Source organism: Hyperolius riggenbachi, chromosome 1 (assembly GCF_040937935.1).
Source record: "Hyperolius riggenbachi isolate aHypRig1 chromosome 1, aHypRig1.pri, whole genome shotgun sequence".
Taxonomy (NCBI): Eukaryota; Metazoa; Chordata; class Amphibia; order Anura; family Hyperoliidae; genus Hyperolius; species Hyperolius riggenbachi.
Window position 1 is genome coordinate 263,630,555 of NC_090646.1, and position 23,730 is coordinate 263,654,284.

At 41.5% G+C, this 23,730-nt stretch overlaps 1 protein-coding gene across 4 annotated transcripts in view; it reads right to left on the minus strand.

Annotated features, from left to right (window-relative positions):
- Window positions 1–4,926: 4,926 nt before the first annotated feature.
- Window positions 4,927–23,730, minus strand: part of AFF1 (ALF transcription elongation factor 1) — a 205,870-nt gene continuing 187,066 nt past the window's right edge. For all 4 annotated transcript variants that reach the window (XM_068233478.1, XM_068233477.1, XM_068233479.1 and 1 more), the window contains 6 exons: window positions 16,898–17,034; window positions 14,650–14,721; window positions 14,448–14,541; window positions 13,320–13,363; window positions 10,611–10,828; window positions 4,927–7,013 (listed from right to left, as the gene is read on the minus strand). In XM_068233478.1, coding sequence (XP_068089579.1) covers window positions 6,892–7,013; window positions 10,611–10,828; window positions 13,320–13,363; window positions 14,448–14,541; window positions 14,650–14,721; window positions 16,898–17,034 — 687 coding nt within the window. In that variant the 3' untranslated portion in view covers window positions 4,927–6,891. The remainder of the gene's footprint in view (window positions 7,014–10,610; window positions 10,829–13,319; window positions 13,364–14,447; window positions 14,542–14,649; window positions 14,722–16,897; window positions 17,035–23,730) is intronic.

A 23,730-nucleotide genomic window follows, 5' to 3' on the forward strand; every position in this document is an offset into this window, starting at 1 on the left:
ACACCATGCAATTTCCCATCAGATAGAGGGTCGAAAAGATCATTTCCGACAGGTCCGATTTGATTTCCTGATCACTTCTATACAAAATCGATCAGAAATCTGATCGGACCTGTCGGAAATGATCTATTAAACTCGTCTATCTGAAAGGAAATTGAATGGTGTGTACCAGGCATAACCTAGTGGTCCCTTTATGTTCTGTGCTCACACATCACACTCGCCTCCCTTGTGTAGGCCTGCGGCAACTACAGCGCTTTTAGGAGTGTTTTGGAATCGCCGGCTATTGCAAAAGCACTAAGATAATAAAAGTCAATGGAGGTGATTCCACAGTAGCGATTGCAATTTCCCAAAAAGGCAATAGCGGGGCCCTGCAGCATTTTTGGAGCGTTTGCTCTTCAATACAAAATATAGGATTGCTGAAGAATTCCTTTTCAACGAACAAAGCGATTTTGCAGCGCTTTTACTACAAAAGCTATGGAGACCACAATCACTGTATAAATTGTTTACATTAAATTCAAAATCGCTTCAACGCTGGAAATTTCTCAGAAAAAACGATGCATAAATTGCTACCAACAGTGGTTCCAGCTCTATAGCTCCCCTGTATTTGTGAACATCTATGAAGAAGTTTCTTCCAAACATGATCAAAGACTGCCCTCTAGCTTCCAACTGTAGTATGGTTTAATGGGACTGTTTTCATGCAATGAATTCTCCCATCATATCTAGGAATTGTCTGGTCAGGTTGTTTACCCAAAAGAACAAAATCAACAAGCTACAGACTATCCAATGTAAAGTTGTGCTAAGCATGAAAACCATGTGGCCATAATCATGTAATGATAAACTGTTTATCATGGACTGCCCTTAAATGTGGCAATAAAAACCAACTAGCAGGAACAAGAGGTGTGCTCAGCTGGGGAGACCTATTCATATTGCCTCACAGTTCTCATTTCCTGGTGACGGCTGTAGCTTCTGCTGCGGTGACTCTCTTCATAGACTGCCACCACCTCCCCAAGCACTGGTCCGGTCACTCTGCTTTAGTGGCTGCAGTCACTGAAGGGTCACAGCAGCAATGCCAGGAGCTGTCACGCCACAATAATGTCTGGGGATCTGACAGTGCTGTGACTGCCACACAGGAGGTGCATATAACTCTCTTGTCACACTTATTTGTAAACTGCCTAGTGTTCCACAGAAAACCACTGACTGGAGTTTGCGGCAGAGAAACTGTCCTCACCCAGAGATGGTATCTGAATCAACTGCAATGAGATATAGAAGATCTCTTCCTTCTTACAAAATCCTTTATCAAAGCTCAAATGGTGATGCTACATAAAATACATGTTGGTAGATTAGCAACTGTCCTTGATAAAATGCCTATTGACTTCAGTGGCAGCCACTTCTGTACACAAGCACAATGCACATAGCTGCTGATTGATATGGCAAGCAGACTTCTAGATATAGCCCTACAGAATGTTACAAATCCAATCTAATGCATGATAAAAACACGGAACAATACTGCAGTGCACAGCTGAAGCTACTCTACTTTAAAAAAATATCCTTCTACACCATAGCAGCAAGCTTACATTGACTCTAGTCACATAAACAAACTTGCTTCTCTGACCCGTTCTTCATGTTTGCCTGCTGACACTGGACAGTCAGGAAAGGCATCCAATGTCGCTTATGTGGGGGGCATGAGGTGAGGGTTCGGGAACCGCATGTTTTAGCAAAAAAGCATTTTAATATAGATAAGCTTGGAAATGAACCAATGACATTCTGCATTTACAAGGTCCCTTTACTGCCTACATTTGTAAGAAATTACATAAAATTTGCATAGATTATTAGCATCTCACCGACTACTGCTACATGTAACTGCTGGTTTGACTGAACTGGAGACATCTTATTACAGCTCACTAACGCAACCAATCTGGTTTCCAATGAACTACACTGATAGTATGGTGGCAGCCTACTGCAAGTAAAAGCATATGAGACGGTGCCCAAGTCCCTGCAGACAGGGCAATATGAGAGCTGCCACCATATCTTTTGAAACCATGACAGTTTTCTGGTAGGGAAGGTTAATGATGCTAATTTTCAGTAAATGTATGCAACTTGGAAATGGACCAATGAAATGCTTAATTTCATTTGTCCATTTTCAACCTGTAAAAATGTGCATAAAAAAAAGCATTCAAATTTCCATCAGCTCATCTCTCATTATTTCATTTCTTAGGCCTTCCCTATTGCAGATTGCTTGCCTTCAACAGTGTAAGTCATAACAGCAGTAAATTATTTGCGCCTACCCATTTGTTCTAGGTCAAGTATGACAAATTTTAAAATAATCTAACAAACAGTTTCTTTGTTGTTGACAAACTGATCGCTGCAAGTCAATTGCAGGATTCTTGCAGGATGCCATATTTTTCCTGCAGATCTGATCAATTTAGATAAAAAAACATTTTTGTTGTGTGTGTGGCCACCTTTTCAGGCAGGGGTTAAGCACCACAGCCAGCCAAGTAGCATACAACATAATGAAATAGATATGTGGCGATACATGAATATCACCAGTGCTACTTAGAACTTGCCTGTGTTCGTTTTTCCACTATAAGGGCTAACAAACCAGGGCTATAAGTCACAGTTTCTCTGCAGATGGTGAAGTGGAACTGATCACAATACTGGGGGACTAGATAAACACTCCAAGCAGTTCAAAGATAAAAAGTTCAATAGACCATCATTACTTGCTGTATGAGAGTCCAGAAAAGATTAAGAATAGCAGTTATACCAGTGAGACAACTAGATATTCAAACCTTGATTTTAATAGTTAAAACCAAAATAAGAATACAAGACTCCAGGGCAGGCCTATTTACGATTAGGTCTATGTAAATAAAGTGTCTGCCTCCTTAGTTTATTTTCACATCACGTTCACCTTAAAAGTAATAAAGGGATGGCAGCTTTAATGTCCCCTGTACCCATTCACTCTGATTATAGTTTAAAATCTATCTGTTGTGAGCGTGTTTGAGATTCAGCAAGCAATGCAATCACGTCAATGTACTCAGTGAAGCACTGCAGAAAATATGTCACATAAATCATATGCAAGATAATTATTAATGATTCTCCAGTATATGTCTGTGCTGCTGCTATACATGTATTGTAGACAAATGGCTCAGGTGAAGTATCTGGATCTCAAACAGATGCACTAAAAATGGTAATATGGTACTGCTGAGAAGACACAAAACTGGATGCCCAGCATGCAATATATAGAAGCAGGGCGCACAAGATAAATCACATGGAACGCAACTCCCAAAACAGGAGCAAATCAAGCATTCAAAGAAGGTAGAGAAGTAGCGCACATCCCATGTTAAAACACCAATTTATTGAATCCTTTTAAAATGAAGGCAATAAATCTTACTATATACATGGAGGAGAAAGTAGGGACCAGTACAGGGTGTTTTGCACCGGACCAACTGGTGCTTTGTCAGGATCAGGTGTGACGAAGCCGTGGACACTGTAGTGGTCTGTACTTTCTCCTCCATGTATATAGAATCAATTGCCCACATTGGATTGAATAAAATTGGCGTTTTACATGGGAGGTGTACTGACACTCTACCTTCTTTGAATGCTACAAATGCAGACTATGTTGGCCTTCACAGGCTAGACTTCCTTATGGTGCCAATACACGGTACATTTTTTCTTTTTTTATAATTAATTTCGTTCAATTATTCCATTACATCGAATATGAAGATTTTATCAACATGCCTGATCAGATTTTTATTGAAAAAAAAAAAAAAAAACAGGATAATCGTTTGTTTTTAGTGATCGGGAAAAAAAAAATACTTTCATTCAATTTGATCATTTTGGTCAAATAAATGGGAAAATCGAAAATTTTTATTGTACTGTGTATGGGCACCATTAGGTAGATCTGATAAAGCTGCGTCAGTAAAACTAGCTACAGTAAAATCAAGTGCAAAGCTGTGCTCAGCCTCTGGGCATCCAATCTCTTCCTCAGTATTTGGGAGTCTGATGCTACTTCTTTGGCACCACTTCTATAAATACTACTGAAACTAAACCCCCTCCCGGAGATGGAAGGTTATAGACTGATGGCACAAAGTACTGACAGCACTGTAGAACCTTAAACACAGCCTAAATAATATGGTAATCATGTTAAAATCTTTACCTCTACAAGTAGACCTCTTACCCACATAGCAAGATTTCAGGAATACAATCTGCATTGGCGAAAGTTGCGTAGGAACGAGAGCATTGTGAATTGCACAGCCACCCAAGTTTCCTGATTTTCTCGTGTGGAAAAGGGGTCTGAAAAGTCCTGTTCATGGATTTCTCTGTGTCATAAATATGGCTAATCATATTAGTTCATATTGTGTGGCATGTTTTGTGTATTAGCAGGAAGGACCTATCAGGAGTGTGAAAAGAACACCCTTTCATCAATCTGACTTGACATGCTGTATTTGCAAAGCAAGATCATATCTACAAAAAAATCCTTTTACATGCGCTGTATGTAAAGAGCAGTATAGGCATGGCCATTGCAAACAATTGTTCTGAAACCATGATAGGTTTATCTGGAAATAAGTCCAGTAAAACCTGAGGCTACATTCACAGTGGGACGTTGAGGAGCTGCGTTATAAAGCTTTATAACGCATCTTACCGCACTGCAATAATAACCCTATGCGTCGTTTGCAGTGGGACTTTAGAGTCGCATTGTAACGTGTAGCGTTATGGTAACGAATTGCTGCAGTGTGTTACCTCTAAACGCACATGTTACCAGGTACAGGAAAGCATATTTCTAATTGCCTGTATGCTTTACAGTACCTACTGTATGCAACAGTAAGGCCCCGTTCACACTTGCGGTTGTCAGCCAAACGGACCGGATGGCCTGACCGGATCCGGACCGGATCCGGATCGGAACCGTACGGTTCTGATCCGGATCCGATCCGGATCCGGTCAGGTTGCATCAGGTGTTCATCCGGATGCGATCCGGATCCGTTTGGCAAAAGTATCGTAAAAAAAAAAAAAATGTTGGGGTCTGGGAGGTCAGCAGAAGGGGGACCTGTGGAATCAGGCCCTCTGCTGTTTAGCACTCACCTCCACCTCCAACATGCTGCCAACATCTCCAGCTCGTGCTGCTCCACTCCAAAATGCTTGCCCATGTGTCCCCGATCCAATATCGCCGCAACAATCCTCATAGGAAGTGGGGTAGAACATCCGGATTTTTTGCCAGTGTGTTGTGCGCTCTCCGGTTCTCATTGGTTTCCATTGGCCGGATGGTGCAGTCCGGCTCCGCCCCGGATACGGCTGCCGGAGGAGCCGGACCCAAAAATAGCGCATGTTGGAACGGACACCGGAGTCCGGATCCGGTCCGGCTCCGGTCCGGACGAAACGGACGCATGTGAACCGTGGCATAGACTTACATTGCTATGCCGTGCGTCCGTTTCGTCCGGCCAGCATGCGGTGCGGCTCCGGCACGGCTATTCCGGATAGCCACCGCTAATGTGAACCGGGCCTAACGCAGCATTAATGTGCGTAACCACCTTTTTTTTTGCATTGCGTTGTAATGCTGCGTTGTGACTAACGTTGCATTACAACGCACCGTCCCATGTGAATAAGCCCTCAAACTAAAAAATCTGAAAAAAAGCTATGAATATCATCTTCTATACATGTACTACAAATACTATATATTTAGTGTGTGGTCTACAGTATATGACACTTTGCTAGACCAATAAGAATCACCAGTTTGAAAAGGTTGACCTAAGGTTGTTTTTGGAACCCAGTTCAGTCAGTGGAAAGACTGCCTTGAATTTCTTTGTAGTAAGTGCTATTTGCTCAAAGAACAGTCTTCTGGGAGATGCGTTATGTGCATGCAGGAAGATCTAAACCCCAATGTTCGTGCTTTAGCTGGGAATGTTTGTGTTCCTTTATTTAACAAAAAATTAGCTGCTGGTGGGGTGATTGGCTCGCTGGGGAAAAGGATGCTTTTATGGGATGTCATATTGAGCAGGATAAAAAAAAGAGTGGTAAACATTGAAAGGTTGTAGTATTGAATGATGGAGTGCTCCAAACTAGCAAAGCCCTGAGAGACACTTTAGTAAGTGAAGAGAAGCCAGAGGTCTAACCCTGGTCTGGAAGCATGGCAGTGACTGTGTAGACTTACGGTACCAGCCATTACTGAGCACAGTGCTCAGCTGTACCCCTAAAACTCAGTCCTATCACCCTTTTGCTATCAAGGCAGAATGCACCGTGTATCTTGATGCAACAAGCAAAGAGGGCAACATTACCTTGCTCCAGGTCATGTGATAAAACTTGGCCATGTCATTGGACAGACTGTGCTGTTAGAGAATAACATATGACAGGGCTTACAGGATACTTGAAAGTGATTATTAAGGCACAGAGCTCTGCATTTAGAAAGAAACCGTGTCCTGTCATATGTTATTCCCAGTTATTGCAATATAATGTATACAAACTGATGTGACTACAGGGATATAACGTTGCTAAATTAATTATTGAGGGCAGGAAGGAGTCATCCTGTCAGGTAAGCCCTAGCTTAATTCCAGTTGTGAGTCTGACAAGGCCTGCTGTGGACATTGTTCGCAATGCGGTATTGTGAGCCTGAAGCTCCGCTAGAGGACACCTCTCTCCCATGCTGGTTTGGATAAGAAATGTTTTAAGACCACTGGTGTGACGGACCTTTCCAATGACGCTTTGCGCTTTTAAAAGGCATCATCTAATTGTGACGTCTTCATCTTCAGACCTGCGCATACAAGGCAGGGCTCAGCAGGCTTCCAGTCATACCAGATACCAGGAGCCATTTTGTTTCTTCTTGTTTTTAGAATTCATGGGCCCAATTGCAAACTCTAGGCGTACAAAGTGCAAAAGAGATCAGAGGGTGAGCGCCTTGAGCACAGTTTAAGTCACATTCAATTCCAGTCTCAGCCAATGTAAACCCTGTCTAGTGTAGTGTACCAGTTCCGTCATAGTGCTGGTTAGAGCCAAGGGGCAGACCACAGAGCTGAGATCTGCAAAGAAATCTGAAACAGAGACAAGGTCACGTGAGAACATGACATCACAAAATACATATATAGGCTTTGATCCCATCTATTGTGAGACAGTAAATATGTATATAATAACAAGACATTCTGGAATGCGCTATTCAAAAAAAGAATTTTTATTCAGTATAGCAAATCTTGTTACTGCATTTGTATTTGTGTGGTGTGGGGAATCTCTACCCTCTGATTTGCTGCTGAAATAATTTACACTATACAAATTCCTGGCGCATCATTGTAATTTTAAGCTTGTTTCAAATATTTAGATTGAGTAATACAAGCTGGGTGTCACCAGTTAAGGCAGCATTTACTGCTTCCTGTAAGATTACATGTAGATTAGAAATGAATAGAGTAGATCAAATAAATACAAGTTCTTTGAAGCTGTTAAACTAACAACAAATTCAACATGTCCATATACATACATTAAAGGGACTCTGTAACAAAAATGTCATTGTGTTTTCTACCATCCTACAGGTTCCTAAACCTATTATAATGTGCTCTGGCTTACTGCAGCACTTTATACTATCACCATCTCTGTAATAAATCAGCTTATCTTTCCCCTGTCGGACTTGTCATCCTGTGTCTGGAAGGCTGCCAACTCTTCAGTGTGATCTGCTATGCATGCCCCCTCTATGCACACTCCCCTGTGTGTGTGTGTTATTTACATTAGCCAGCTTTTCTCTGCTCTCTTATCTTTTACAAGCTGGATAAATCCTCTGTTCACATACTGATGAGTCACATACTGCAGAATTACAGACAACCGGGCAGAGCTGTCTGCAAGAAGAAACAATCAGCTTGTAACTCTTCAGTGAGATGGAGGGGGAAAGAAACACACAAATGATCTCTTGAGATTCAAAAGGAAGGCTGTATACAGCCTGATTGTGTATGGATGTATTTTCTATGTGTGGACATACTGTACATCAACCTACTTCCTGTTTTGGTGGCCATTTTGTTTGTTTACAAACAAACTTTTTAAAACTGTTTTTGACTACTTTTAATGCGGCGAGGAGCGGCGAAATTGTGACAGAGGGTAATAGGAGATGTCCCCTAACGCACTGGTATGTTTACTTTTGTGCGATTTTAACAATACAGATTCTCTTTAATATACTGTATGTAAGGAATACTATTGCAAAAAAATTCTAAATTTAAAAAACACATGAAGAAGAAGTACATTTGTACATTTCTCCCAGAGTAAAATGCACCATAAATTATGGTACTTTCTCCTCTGTTAGCACAGTTTAGCGCCAAGGAAATAGAACACATGATCGCTGCCGAGAATGAACAACGTCCAAAGTCCATAAAATTAGTATTAAGAAGTCAGCGCAGATCAAAGAGGAACAAAATACAGTCAATAAAACTTCACCACGGTGATATTCCAACCTCACATAGTTTTGTGGCCAACCATCACCAGAAAAGAGTAAGAGGGGCTTACCAGCTGCCAACAACCCACATTATAAGGTTGTATGTCTCACATTCAGTGGTAATCCTGATGACGCTAGATTGCGAAACCGGTCGGAAAGAAGACAGGGGCACCTTTAATGTCTTATTAGTTGTGAACCAGCTTACACATGTAAATTTTATTAGGGGTTCCCAGTTCCTGAGCCCTGTATGTAAGTCTTTATTTTTATCTTGTTTTTTACGGTCTATACCGTTTGTTTGTACAACAAATGGTTTACACTTAGAGTTGCCGTTTTTTGTTGTGTTTTTATATTGGCCTTCCTGGATACCATACCATATAACGGAGTGAGGAAGTGGTGGAAGTTTGGATCCATATCTGCTCGAGGTTCGTTAGGATTACCAGTGAATGCAAGACATACAGCCTTATAATACAAATAAAAAGGAGAGAGTGGCGCTGGCTAGGTTCAAAACAAGCAAATTTATTTTGTAGTCAAGTAAAATTTATAAAAGTTTGATATTCAAATGAAAACTTCTCAAATTATTGCACAAAAATCAATCTATATTGTAGTCATATATTTCACACATACCTTGCACACAAGGAGAATGATTCCCAATAGCAAACTTTTATAAATTTTACTTGACTACAAAATAAATTTGCTTGTTTTGAACCTAGCCAGCGCCACTCTCTCTTTTTTATTTGTATAGTAATTATCCCCATTCCTAAGAGAGCGGCTGCAGGATATTCTAAGGTTCAAAAATCAGGACATTATGCTAGGCATACATGGGATCGACCCCCGCCGCGTCCCCGCTCGTCCGCCTGGATCGATTCCCGCTCGTCCCTGGCCCGATCAAGCCGCTCGACCCGCGCCCGCTCGATTCCCGCCGGCGGACAATGGCAGGGAATCGAGCTGCTGATAAGGACCGGCGGCGGGAATCGAGCGGGCGCAGGTCGAGCGGCTTGATTGGGCCAGCTGAATATTATCAGCTTGGCGGATCAGCTGGTTGATACACGGTACAGAAATGTACCGTGTATCCCCAGCATTAAGTACATCTCCTCACAGGGGATTTTCAGTATTTCCTTTAATCTTTACTAAAGCAGTCTAAATAAAGGATCTATATAAAGTGTACATTCAAATAAAAAATGCAGTGGCTAACTTTGGGCGCAGGGTGAAGCTGAAAGATGGCTCACCCTGCTCTAGTTAAATTCCTGCCCATTTCAATAAGTATTTCCCTACAGACTACCTAAAAAACTTTCAGGACACGTAATTCTGTCTCCGGCCATTGCTGGCAGCTGAATACTCTGTTTTTTTTTGCTAATTCGGGCTCGGACTATTGCAGGCGTCCAAACTAAACTGTGACAGTAACATAGGAAAAAGGTAGTTTATGGTGCATTTTACTAGGGAACATATGCACCTTTTTCTATATAGCATACACATACATTTTACAATTTTCAGTCATAGTGGTCCTTTAACCAGCCCTACATTCGCCTGTTCCGAGCTGCCGGATCAGATTCTCCTCCATCCGCAGTGCTGCACTCCCGGCATCCTCGTCTGAGTTCTGATCACATGATATGACATGTGATTGTAACCCAGAGGGTGTTGTCAGCGTTGCAGCGCCTACAGGTGGTGGAAGAAGGGACATGAAAGAGACTCTTCCCTCATCCCACTGCAACCCTTCCACCATCCCCCTGGGTTACGATCACATATCACGAGATCAGTGATAATAGGTTTGTGTGGGAATGTGTGCCATCTGTATGCCTGCTCTCTGCACAATCATCATATGGCTTAGCTGCACTGCTAGTGAAACTCACATTGGTATGCTTGATCAACAAACACTTGTAATTATCAGAACAATCGACTAAAACTCAAATTTGTTTTCAATGTCAAATGGAAATTGCAGGGGCTAAACTGGGGCTTTGTAGGTGCTACTTTTGGAAGCTTGGTAAATAAATTAATGGTCAGCTTCCAAAACCAACTAACTACTGTACTGCAAATTTCTGCTTCAGCCTCTGAAGACTCCCATACTTTATGTACTCAAACTTGCTTTTTAGGCAAAAACTGATCATCAGAAACAATCATTTGTAAGAATAAATTAGTGGTAAACAGAGTCACACGTGTATGGAAACATGCCTGTATATTTTGTTATATTTATACCCATTCACAGAACATCTATAGAATGTCTTACCTTTGTTTTTCTTTGCTAGCACATCAGCTTGTTCCCATATGTCATAGGCATAGATGATGTAGGTGGTGATGTTGACATAAGACGATGCTATGTGATGGATCATCTGGGGGATGGTCACAGAGTTGCTCTGGCTGCTGTTGTTGTTGGACCCTGGCTGAGAACCTATAGAGCTGGCAGGAGAAGGTGTCGGGGACAGAGGAGATGGTATACCAGTACTCCTACCAGAAAAACACATTTCACAGCTCAGATAATAACAAAACAACAGCCTGCTGCACTTAAATACTGTACAGTCACTAAAAGATGAAACAAGAACACTTAAAGAGTAACGGTCAGGCTGCAAAAGCTAATCTAAACCTCTATTCTCCTGTGTAAAACAGTTTAGAAGGAAGCCAAAAATGCAATACTGAAGTTAAAAATCTCTCTTAAATTGATGTTTGCTGAACAGCAAGGCTCCTTATTCCCAAGTTCCTAAGGAGGCTGGCAGGCCGCATAACAGATACTGCAAAGCATACTGGGGCTGCTTCTTCTCCCCAGTGCACTCCCTTGGTCCTCCCCTTCATTTCCCTATGCCGCCCTAAGGCTGCTTTCACAGTGAGAAGTTACAGGCTCATGTTACAGCAGCTTGTAACGCAGCCCAACTCACAGCACTGAAAATTCAATGTGCTGTTCACAGGGCACATGTTCCGTTATACTGCATGAGTCTGCTATTGTTCCTAGCCACATGGCTAATTAATATTCACTGCACAGTAATGTTGTCCGGATCATGAATGATTCGGATCTTTGATCCAGATCTTTTTTGTGAGTCAAATCATCAGGAAGCACGGTAAGGGAGGATATGACATCACAATTGGCTTCATACAAGACAGACAAACATGGAACCTGCCATGAGCGGTCAGGAGCATCAATCTCTGCAAATACTATATAAAAATTCTGTGAAATCCAAACGTGTACAGTGAAATGCATATGTAATGCAAGTACAGCCAATATTTAGCTACTGATATATGTGTTGTTGTTTTTTCTGAAACCCTATACCTAACAGCTCCTCTTTAATCTTCTCGCCCTAGTTTAACCAATCTAGTGTGAGGGTCCCAAACTAAGCTTATTCATTGCTAGAGAGAAGAAAACAATCCCGTCTTCCATGCAAATTGTAGGCAGCATGGAACTGAGCCAATAGAATCACCAGTCCATTTTGGCCTTTTTAAGCTCCTTTTCAAACACAAACATACAACAGCTGTGGATAAACAAATTGTTGTAGAAGAAAATAGAAATATTTTCTGTGAGGAATCAGCAAAGAAGAAGACTTGCACCAGGTGGAAACAAGGAAACCATTGTGGTTCTATAAGGGAACTGTAAATAATTCCTGTAGTGTAAACTCTATATAAACCAGGACGGTTTGGGCAGCACGGTGGCGTAGTGGTTAGCGCTCTTGCCTTGCAGCGCTGGATCCCCGATTCGAGTCCCAGCTAGGTAAAAATGTGCAAGGAGTTTGTATGTTCTCCCCGTGTCTGTGTGGGTTTCCTCCAGACACTCAGATTTCCTCCCACATCCCAAAAACATACAGATAAGTTAATTGGCTTCCCCCCTAAATTGTCCATAGACTATGATACATACACTACTCAATAAATACATAGACATATGTGTATGGTAGTAATCGATTGTGAGCCCCTCTGAGGGACAGTTAGTGACAAGACAATATACTCTGTACAGCGCTGCATAATATGTCGGCGATATATAAATACTTAAAAATATATAAATAAATAACCAGGGATAAAGAATGGAATGACAACCTCACCAAGGGGAGGGGAAAAGAAGAGTAAAGTCTTGTATACACATCCAACGTTGACTGGCCAATTTAACCACTTCTCTTATGCTGGGAATACACAATGAGTTTTTTTTTGGCAAATTTACTTTGATAGATTTTCCAATTGTTTTTCTGATCAATTTCCACTCACTTCTATGAGAAAATTGATCAGAAAAACAATCAAAATCAGATCGGACCTGTTGAAAATTATCTATCGAACCATTTATTTATCTGCCAAAAAAACTTGTGGTGTATTCCCAGCACTACACAATCTGTTCATTGTATTAAAAAAAAATCTAAGGTCCCTCATATTACATTGGCAGTGGTAAAATTGTCCAATCATTGGTCAATCAAAATTGGATGTGTGTACACACACTAAAAAATTGCGATGGAGGGAGACATTGAAAAAATAAGGGTGAAAGACACTATCTACTGCATCGGCTATAAAATGATTCTTGTATACTGCACATCACAAAATGTATAACAGCAAAAGTACCGTAGTACTATTTTCCTGCAATTGCATTTTGCAATTTTCACTGGATGCTAGGAATACAAGGAGAAACGCAGAAAAAAATGCAGCAGGCAGGACTTTTGTGATCAGACAAAATCATATTGAAATTGCATTGCACTAGTATACAGGGTTCCTGTAAACGTGATTATTTTGCTTATGTCCTTGCAGTTTGTGATATGTATGCTAATGAAAAATGCAGCAAAATTGCGTGTAGTGTAGATTAGAACAGCCCTAGTGTGATTCAAACCCCACTTTATCATCAGGAAGCCAGCCAAGTGCCACATCTGTATGGACTGGTCTATAGCAGCAGGCAAGAAAATCTACTAATCAGATTTTAAGTTTAAAAAAGTGGCGCCAAACAAAATGCCTATTGGCAATATATAATAATGCTGCTTACCTAGCAACACAAGGAGAAGGTGCCTGAGCAGCTCTGGATGAACTCTGTTGAAAAAAAAATGAAACATTAGGTATGTTTACAGTGGGTTTCTTGACTTTAAAGATTTGATATCATTTCTTTTAGGTCAATAAGGCAATGGTCAATAAGAACCTAAGGCCCCCTTTACACTTAATCAGTTGGTACGCGCTTTTTCTTCTTCTCCATAGCAGTGCATTGTGAAAATGATTTCCGTTAAAACGCGTATAGTGTGAACTGTGCCATAGGAAAACATGGGCATTACTTCGAAAATCAATTGTCCTTCCAGTTATAACTGAGAGCAACTGAATAAGTGTAAATTGGGCCTAAGAAGGTCCTAAGAATTCTAGGCTGCATGCAAGTTAAATCAAAACTGGATGCAACTTGGAACTGAGCCAGTCAAAATCAGCAGGAAGTACACTTGATTGGCTGACCTCCAAGCTTCAGACAAATTGCAACAATAATCATGGAAGTTGTAAAGTACATATAAATGTACAATTATCCCACAGTAAAATGCACCAGAAATGTATTTTCCCTATGTTGGTGTTGCTTACAGTAGCAAGTTAAAATCTGACAGGTTTTTGACCAGACCATCTCCTTACAGGGATTCTCTAGTATTTTTTTTTATATACAGAAGCATTTGCTGAATGGCATTTGCTCAAGCCAACTGTCAGTGTGCAAGTGAGTAGGGAGGCTGGCAGGCATTTTTGTATAGATCCTCTTCTAGGTATTGCTTTGTAAAAAATAAAGGAAATACTGAGAATACCCCATGAGGAGATGAACTGCTCCAAAATCTGTTAGATCTGTCAACTTTAAAAAAAAAAAAAAAACTAATGCCAGGCTGCTCCCTTACATGCTATGTGCAAGAACATCATCACGCATACATGTGCAGGACCAGGGCATGGAGGCAGGGGAGGGGCGAGGAGATGAACATGAGCTGTCCCAATACAACAATGGTCAACTGAGTATAATCCATCTTGATAATGGGGATCAATCGAGGGGTGGCCAATGATGTCACAAGGTTTTAAGCAACAAAGTATGTCATGTTTAAGTACTTTTATATTAGAGCTTGTTAAGGTCTTATGACCTTTACATATACTATGCATATATTACCTTGAAGTGGTCCCCAAGAGTACGGGAATACTTTAATGCGGTGTCTTTTTTGTAGCGAAACATCGCCATGTAGAGAACGGACTGGCAACGCATGCTAAGGTGGGGGAAAATGGAACATTACACAAATATATTCTGAATTCGTTTGCAGCAAAGGAAGTGAACTATAAACTTAAAGAAGCATCAGAGCGTGTTAGAGACTTACCACAAAACTGCAAATGCCTTTTCATGCACAGGTGCTGAACTATCAGAGAAGCTCTTCAATTTCATTATAAACCTGTCAGGCACAAATCACATGAAAAAGAATGTTAACGTGAACACAGAAACCTAATGTGTACAAAACAGGAGTCCAAAGCATGACAAGAGCACAAAATACAATCCAAAATGTTTTATCAGAACATCTAGAAGGAGAGGTTGTCTGTTGGAGGGTCTGATGAAGCATTTTGGACTTTATGTTATGCTCTTGGCATGCTGTGGACTCTCTACATATTGCTGTTCCCTGGGTTAAGTGGCTGATTGGGGGTCCTGCACCACCGCTGAGTAAAGCGGAGTCTTCTGCCCCCCTTTATTTTGGACAACACAGGATTATAAATAACACCCAGCTCAGGACTTGAAAGGAATAGGTGGCAATGGGAGGTGGGAACAGTTAACTTTATACTTTTGAGCAAGCTTCAAGGTGGGCTGTGGCTGCACAACAATTAACAGGCAACTATAACTGGAGGGCATTAGAATGGAGTACACTGTAATACACTGTAATGAAATGGCACTATAAATGAGTGCATTAAAAAGAGTCGCTATACTAAAGTATATATATATATATATATATATATATATATATATATATATATATATATATATATATAATATAATATATAACAGGGTGCTGTAATGGAGGGATGCTACAGCTGGAGGCATTGCAATGAAGAGGTACTATAACTGAGAACATCATGAGAGGACACCACAACTGGGGACATTGTAATGAAGGATACCATAACAGAATGCTACAATGTAGGGACATTACAACTGGGGGCATTGTAATGGAGGGCACCATAGCAGAATGCTATAAAAGAGAGGCATTATAACTGGGGGCATTGTAATGGAGGGCACCATAGCAGAATGCTATAAAAGAGGGACATTATAACTGGGGGCATTGTAATGGAGGAGTACTATAATGGAAAACACTACAATGATGGATAGTGTATTGGTTAAGGGCTCTGCCTTTGACATGGGAGACCAGGGTTCGAATCCTGGCTAGGTCAAGTACCTATTCAGTAAGGAGTTCAAGGCAAGACTCCCTAACACTGCAGGGTGGCCTCTTGAGTGCGTCCCAGTGGCTGCAGTTCTTGAGCGCTTTGAGTCAGACAAGAGAAAAGCGCTATACAAATGTTCGGATTATTATTATTATTACTACAATGAGTTATTATAATGAGGAACTATAATGACATGTATTATAAGGGAATATAGTGGGAGGCATTATAATGAAGGAACACTATGGCCTCAATTCACTAAGATCATGCTGGAGATAATAAGGCAAGAGAAAACTTACCTCCACACAGTGAGAGAGTTATCTTATCTCTCCATTCCTTAAGTTACCTCCTCTGTAGTTAAGTTACCTCCTCTGTAGTTAAGTTACCTCCTCTGTAGTTAAGTTACCTCCTCTGTAGTTAAGTTACCTCCTCTGTAGTTAAGTTACCTCCTCTGTAGTTAAGTTACCTCCCCTGTAGTTAAGTTACCTCCTCTGTAGTTATTTTCACACGTAGTTAATTAACAACCTGTCTTTAACTCTGGAGTTACTTTAAGGATTGAAGAGTTAATTTAAAGACAGAAGAGTTAACTTTAGGTTTGCCTGAGGTAAAATGTTTCCTGAATACTACATGCCTTATCACCATGGTGATAACTATAGAAACGTTATTAAAGACAGGAGAGAAGCTTAGTGAATTGAGGCCTATGTCTGCATGCACTAAAGCACTAGAGTAAAAGGGAACCTAAAATTAATGCAATGACGGCCAGTTTAACTTACCTGCGGCTTCTTACAGCCCCCTGTATCCTCCTGGTCCCTTGCTGTAGTTCCTCTCTGTGCCTTTCAGCAACTGACCCAGGCCGTGCACCTCCTCAATCACGCCCATGGCCAGGAGCATTCTGGGCTTGCACAGTTCAGAAAAATTGCTACTGCACATGCACCAAATGTTCCCGGGAACAGGAGCGGGATCATGGAGACACCCGGCCGGGGCTGCGCATATACAGCAGCCCGTAACTGGCCCAGTCGGCCAGCTTTCAGAGGGGCTGAGAGGAACCGAGCGCAACAATGGCGAGGCACCAGGAGTACTACAGTAGCATGAAAGAAGACCCAGGTAAGTTAAACTGCCCACATTACATTCAGTTTAGGTTTTCATTTTCCTGTGTGTGGTGTTCTGCAGAGCTGCATGTTTCATCTTTATCAAGTTCTTTCTTACTTGATGAGATCCACTGTTTCAGCAAACATGGTGTAGGCAGGCTTTGGTGCGTGAGCGTCCGCTTCCATTGCTATACCACACTCAATGAAAAACATTGCAGCATCCAAGTAATTGAATGACTTGCCAATCTTGTCCGACTGAAATACAAACACAAAAATACATTTCAGGGATGTGATAAGATATTCAGCTGACAACTGGAAATCACTCATTACTAAAGGGCATAGTAACATATGTGGATGTTCTACCTATAACATAGGGAAGGAAACTACTTTACAGAACCATGAAAGATTGTCTGCCACATAAGAATAATCCATTTTATATCAGTTATTTTATAGGATTTCTTCTAATATATCAGAACAAATAATGGCATGTTATGGCTTATTGGTCAAATCACACTACTAATCCTGTACTGGCAAACCCAGGGATGTGTGGGTAATGAAATGCAGCTGTTAAAAAATTCTACAATATAATTTTTCGAAAGAGCAACTTAGGGCCCCAATCCTTTAAGAATGTTGAAGGTATTAGGTTCAATAAATACAATGGGTTGCAAAAGTATTCGGCCCCCTTGAAGTTTTCCACATTTTGTCACATTACTGCCACAAACATGAATCAATTTTATTGGAATTCCACGTGAAAGACCAATACAAAGTGGTGTACATGTGAGAAGTGGATCGAAAATCATACATCATTCCAAACATTTTTTACAAATAAATAACTGCAAAGTGGGGTGTGCGTAATTATTCGGCCCCCTGAGTCAATACTTTGTAGAACCACCTTTTGCTGCAATTACAGCTGCCAGTATTTTAGGGTATGTCTCTACCAGCTTTGCACATCTAGAGACTGAAATCCTTGCCATTCTTCTTTGCAAAACAGCTCCAGCTCAGTCAGATTAGATGGACAGCGTTTGTGAACAGCAGTTTCCAGATCTTGCCACAGATTCTCGATTGGATTTAGATCTGGACTTTGACTGGGCCATTCTAACACATAGATATTTTTTGTTTTAAACCATTCCATTGTTGCCCTGGCTTTATGTTTAGTGTCATTGTCCTGCTGGAAGGTGAACCTCTGCCCCAGTCTCAGTCTTTTGCAGTCTCCAAGAGGTTTTCTTCCAAGATCGCCCTGTATTTGGCTCCATCCATCTTCCCATCAACTCTGACCAGCTTCCCTGTCCCTGCTGAAGAGAAGCACTCCTAGAGCATGATACTGCCACCACCATATTTGACAGTGGGGATGGTGTGTTCAGAGTGATGTGCAGTGTTCGTTTTCCGCCACACATAGCGTTTTGCATTTTGGCCAAAAAGTTCAATTTTGGTCTCATCTGACCAGAGCACCTTCTTCCACATGGTTGCTGTGTCCCCCACATGGCTCGTGGCAAACTGTAAACAGGACTTCTTATGCTTTCTTCTTGCCACTCTTCCATAAAGGCCAACTTTGTACAGTGCATGACTAATAGTTGTCCTATGGACAGAGTCCCCCACCTGAGCTGTAGATCTCTGCAGCTCGTCCAGAGTCACCATGAGCCTCTGGAATGCATTTCTGATGAGCGCTCTCCTTGTTCGGCCTGTGAGTTTAGGTGGATGGCCTTGTCTTGGTAGGTTTACAGTTGTGCCATACTCCTTCCATTTCTGAATGATCGCTTGAACAGTGCTCCGTGGGATGTTAAAGGCTTTGGACATCTTTTTTGTAGCCTAAGCCTGCTTTAAATTTCTCAATAACTTGACCCCTGACCTGTCTTGTGTTCTTTGGACTTCACGGTGTTGTTGCTCCCAATATTCTCTTAGACAACCTCTGAGGCCGTCACAGAGCAGCTGTATTTGTACTGACATTAGATTACACACAGGTGCACTCTACTTAGTCATTAGCACTCATCAGGCAATGTCTATAGGCAACTGACTGCACTCAGATCAAAGGGGGCCGAATAATTATGCACACACCACTTTGCAGTTATTTATTTGTAAAAAATGTTTGGAATTATGTATGATATTCTTTCAACTTCTCATGTGTACACCACTTTGTGTTGGTCTTTCATGTGGAATACCAATAAAATTGATTCAGGCTTGTGGCAGTAATATGACAAAATGTGAAAAACTTCAAGGGGGCCGAATACTTTTGCAAGCCACTGTACAATCATACCAAAATAGTGTGTGGATAAAGGAGCAGAATTTCCAACCCATTTTATATCAAACAACGCTTACTCATGAGTAAGCACTGATTGACGTGAAACATGTTAGAGCACCCTTCATGTCTTTGTATGATTGAATAAATCTCTGAGTCAGCATATCCTTTGAGTGAAGATCTCTCCTCTTTGCTGGATTGTGTAAGGCCGAAGGCCTTTGATGTACGCACCTTTAGAGAAGGCATTACTTTCCCGGGAGCCTGGGTGAATACAAACTAGCCTCAATAGAAAGTTTAGGTCATCAAGCCATAGTGATGTGATCCCTCCAGCTCTCCTCTATTCCCCCTCTGAGTCTTAGAGATGAACACTGTGGCCCATATGCAATTCATTTTTTTCTCCTAAGTTTTCTCTTGGGTGATATCTTTAAACTTGTCAATAAAATGTCTTTTAAGCCACCAACAAGCAAGAAAATACTCAGAATAATTTTGATAGTATCCTTTCTCCTACTTTTTGGTAAGTTTTTAATTACAGAATGCTAAAAATCTATTTTAAAAGACATTGTAAAATTATCTCCTAAGAGAAAACTCAGGTGAAAAGTGAATTGCATATGGGCCTGTGTCTCACATAATGCATTTTCCAGCAGTGACTTATAGCAAAGAGCAAGGCCCCGGGTTGCTAGGCTCCCAGACTTTGCTGGTGATAACCAAGACATCCGTGCTGAAGAAGATGCTGCGGGATCATGCGACTGTCACTTTGCTACTTTATTTGCGTTTTTAGCATAAGATGTCTTTATTCAACCTAGAATTTCTTATGTGTGTCAAGGGAGAAGGGAACTTTAAATAATATTTATCCATTCAATTAGTGGAAGACACTGCAGGAAATCTCTGTCCAGAGCAACATTTGGACATTCTTTTGACTTTCATCCTGGTTGTACCACATGCAGGCACAGCCTCCTTTCATGGCTTCCCCAGAGAGAGTATGCCTGCATCACATGGTATATTTATTACTCTGAAGCCTTTCCTAAGCACAGCTGCTCATTTTGTCTCCAATTCTTGGCAGACCTCTCATTTAACTACTTCACTTCTTCCAGCTGTACCTTCACTAGAGTCACCATCACACTGGCATCAATCACTGCAACCATACTAATTATAGCAAGCTCCATGCTAGATCATATATAGTAATTATGCAACAATGTGGAGCAGCTACCACTAAATTACAACGTCAGCCACTATAAAATGACAGGATTCTGTTATCATCACTCTAGTATCATGTCAAGACTGGATATCTGGCACCGTTGTGGTTACGTGAACTGTCTGCAAGCCAGGCATAACTGTGGCAACACTTTAATAGCAGACCCTTCTCCTGCAAACACTGGCAATTTCCTATAGCACAGATTGACCCTGGTCATATATCCCCTCTGGAGACCAGATTCCAGTTTATGGATATTACTCTTCACTAGGGTTCTAGTAACATTGCAATGCATGGTGCTGACCTGAAAATGCAGCATTCTAGCATAGGACACCACTTTGATCTCTGTAGAAACCCCCTTTTCTTCTAACATTGTCCCTACTGCAAACCACTGCTCTACAAATTCACTATAGCATGGAGCACATGCCTGAAAAGAAACTGGTTGCTGGCTTATTCATGTACAGCTGATAGCTCCTACAGGGGAGGGTTAATCATTCTTCCAGGAATGTAAACACAGGAACAGGCAGGCTGCCAGGAAACATATGCCATACTGTCTACAGAACAAAACAGCTTAGAGACAGAATCAGAAAAATATTAGCAACTGGAGACTGAACAGCTTTTCCAGTGATAATTTGATAACTGTAAGGCCCCTTTCACATAGGAAAGTTCATGACGCTCTACCCCCAACCATCATACCATACTGTGGATTTTTTCGAATAAACTTATCAGCCTTTTTTACCTCAACCTGTTGTGGTCTGCGGATCCTCCTTTGTACATTTGCCCCTTTCACATATACCGCGTTACGTCGCCATGCGGTATGCTCCCCTGTCGCAAGGGCAATGAAAGTCTATAGAAGCTTTCATACTCACGCAATGTGTTGCACTGCGCCGGAAGCAGTCAAATCGCTGCATTCAAGTCGCAAAGTAATCCGTGCATCAACGCATGATCTGTGCCTACTGCACAGATTATACAGTAATGCAAGTCTATGATGAAGCAGTAAGTGTAAACAGCGGAGCGCCTTGTGAAGCTGCACGCATGCGCTGACTGACTGGAATCAGGATGTACTACCTGTTCAGAAGGGAGTATGTTACTGAAGGGGTGGGCCTCTGCATATGACCGTCAGAGCACTCTGCCAGAGGGTCATATGAAGTATTGGTTTGTGTGGTGCGTTGATCCAGCGGCAGGCTTCCCTACCGTGGGATCATTGCACTGCACATGTATAACAGCACCCTAAATTAACACAGCCCTCAGTTAAAATCTTGTACGTTACTGAAATATTCCACTGGTTGTCACCTTAAACATATTGCCAACAATAAGGCAAGTATATTCAGCCACTGGTTTACACGGTTAGTTGTTCACCTAAAGGCCAAAGGCCTTTCCTACCAACTCTCACCTGTTCTCATCTGCAGGTATCTGGGGCCCAGTGTTGACAACAGCTAGGTAGTTTACTTGAACACTGTGGCTTTGCTCCTTCTGACTGCTAGATGGCACTGCACTGTATAAGACAGATGGACTTTTTACAGTATATACTGTACTTAAAAGGGCACTATGTCTAATTTCTTGATTTTTTGACACTTTAACATAAATATTTGTATATGGAGGAAAGTTAATAACATGTATAATGGAAGATCAGAAGGATTTTCTACACTGCCACTATGCCTTTATAGCTTTACAGTCACGTCGGCAGATGTACCTTTCCGACGCGGCTCAGGCTAATCCATTTTGCAGTAGGAGGCATCTGTATTTGTAGTTTGTGCTGCCGTTAGATTTCCCCTCTCTGCTCAGCTCAGGTAGGTTTGTTCCAAATTGTAACAGTTACTTAGCTAAATGCGGTTGCTGCGTAGAGCCCAGGACGGCCCCGTACGGCTCTGTAGTTTTACTCTCCCCGCTAAGGACCCCTTATCTAAAGCTGGCACAGTGACGGACACCTATTGTCCGTTGCTGTGGTAACAAGCATTCGGCTTTCTAATTGGCAAGAAAGCGGCAGCATCAGCGAGCAGACACAAGCGATATAGCTGTGTCCTGCTTTGTATCTCGTAGGGAGAACGTTTTTTTATTTATATTGTATATTTTTTCGTTTATAGAAAAAAGGAGGAAGGAGGTAGTTATCAATTTGTACATGCATCTCCCTACGAGATACAAAGCAGGACACAGCTATATCGCTTGTGTCTGCTCGCTGATGCTGCCGCTTTCTTGCCAATTAGAAAGCCGAATGCTGGTTACCACAGCAACGGACAATAGGTGTCCGTCACTGTGCCAGCTTTAGATAAGGGGTCCTTAGCGGGGAGAGAAACTACAGAGCCGTACGGGGCCGTCCTGGGCTCCACGCAGCAACCGCATTTAGCTAAGTAACTGTTACAATTTGGAACAAACCTACCTGAGCTGAGCAGAGAGGGGAAATCTAACGGCAGCACAAACTACAAATACAGATGCCTCCTACTGCAAAATGGATTAGCCTGAGCCGCGTCGGAAAGGTACATCTGCCGACGTGACTCTAAAGCTATAAAGGCATAGTGGCAGTGTAGAAAATCCTTCTGATCTTCCATTATACAGGTTATTAACATTCCTCCATATACAAATATTTATGTTAAAGTGTCAAAAAACGAATAAATTAGACATAGTGCCCCTTTAAATAGGAGAAACCAACTGTTGTCTACACCAACATGGCTTGGAGGAAGCAGCACTGCAATAAATAAAGCTACCTTCACAAGGTAGCCTAGTCTGATGGGTAGCCTACTTTGATCGCCTTCTCGATTTGAGCTATCATAGCAGTTTAAGCATAGCTCCCAACTGACCCTCTTTCGGAGGGACAGTCCCTCTTTGGGAGCCCTGTCCCTCTGTCCTCCTCATTTGTCCTTCTTTTTGGACTTTGTCCCTCTTTCTATGTAAATATATGTATTTCTCTACTGAAAAATGTGTTTTATTGACTCTAAACTTTATTCCCATCCTTTAAATTGGTATATTACCATTTGTAAAATGTTAATATGAAGGAAAATAAACCAGGATAGAAAGGACCAGTATGGTTTGAATAATAAAACATATTTTTCCTATGAAATCTTTATGGTATGCATGACTAGGGGTGTGACTGGGGTGTGGTCAGGGGTGTGGCAGGGGCATGGCTTAAGTGTCCCTCTTTCTTATCTCAAAAATCAGAATCAATCAGAATCAATTTTATTTCGCCAAGTAAGTTTGCACTTACAAGGAATTTGTCTTGGCAGTTGCTTAAAGCGGTATTGTCACCATAAAAATCAAATTTCAACAGCAACTGGTCTGAGTGTATTAAGTTATAAAGATGCTAATCCTGCATTCAAAACTTTTTTCTGCTGTTATGGTTTGGAGTTATTACATACTATAGGAGCACTGGCCCTAGTGCCAAACAGTGCCAAAAAGTTGAATGCTGTGAGTTCTTTTGAATGCTGGGAGTTCTTTTTATTTATAATATATTCCTCCTCTTCCATTTATTTCCCTGCCTAACTGATCACTTGTGTTTACAAGCAAGGCTGAGGTGACTCAGTGATTGGATGTGTAA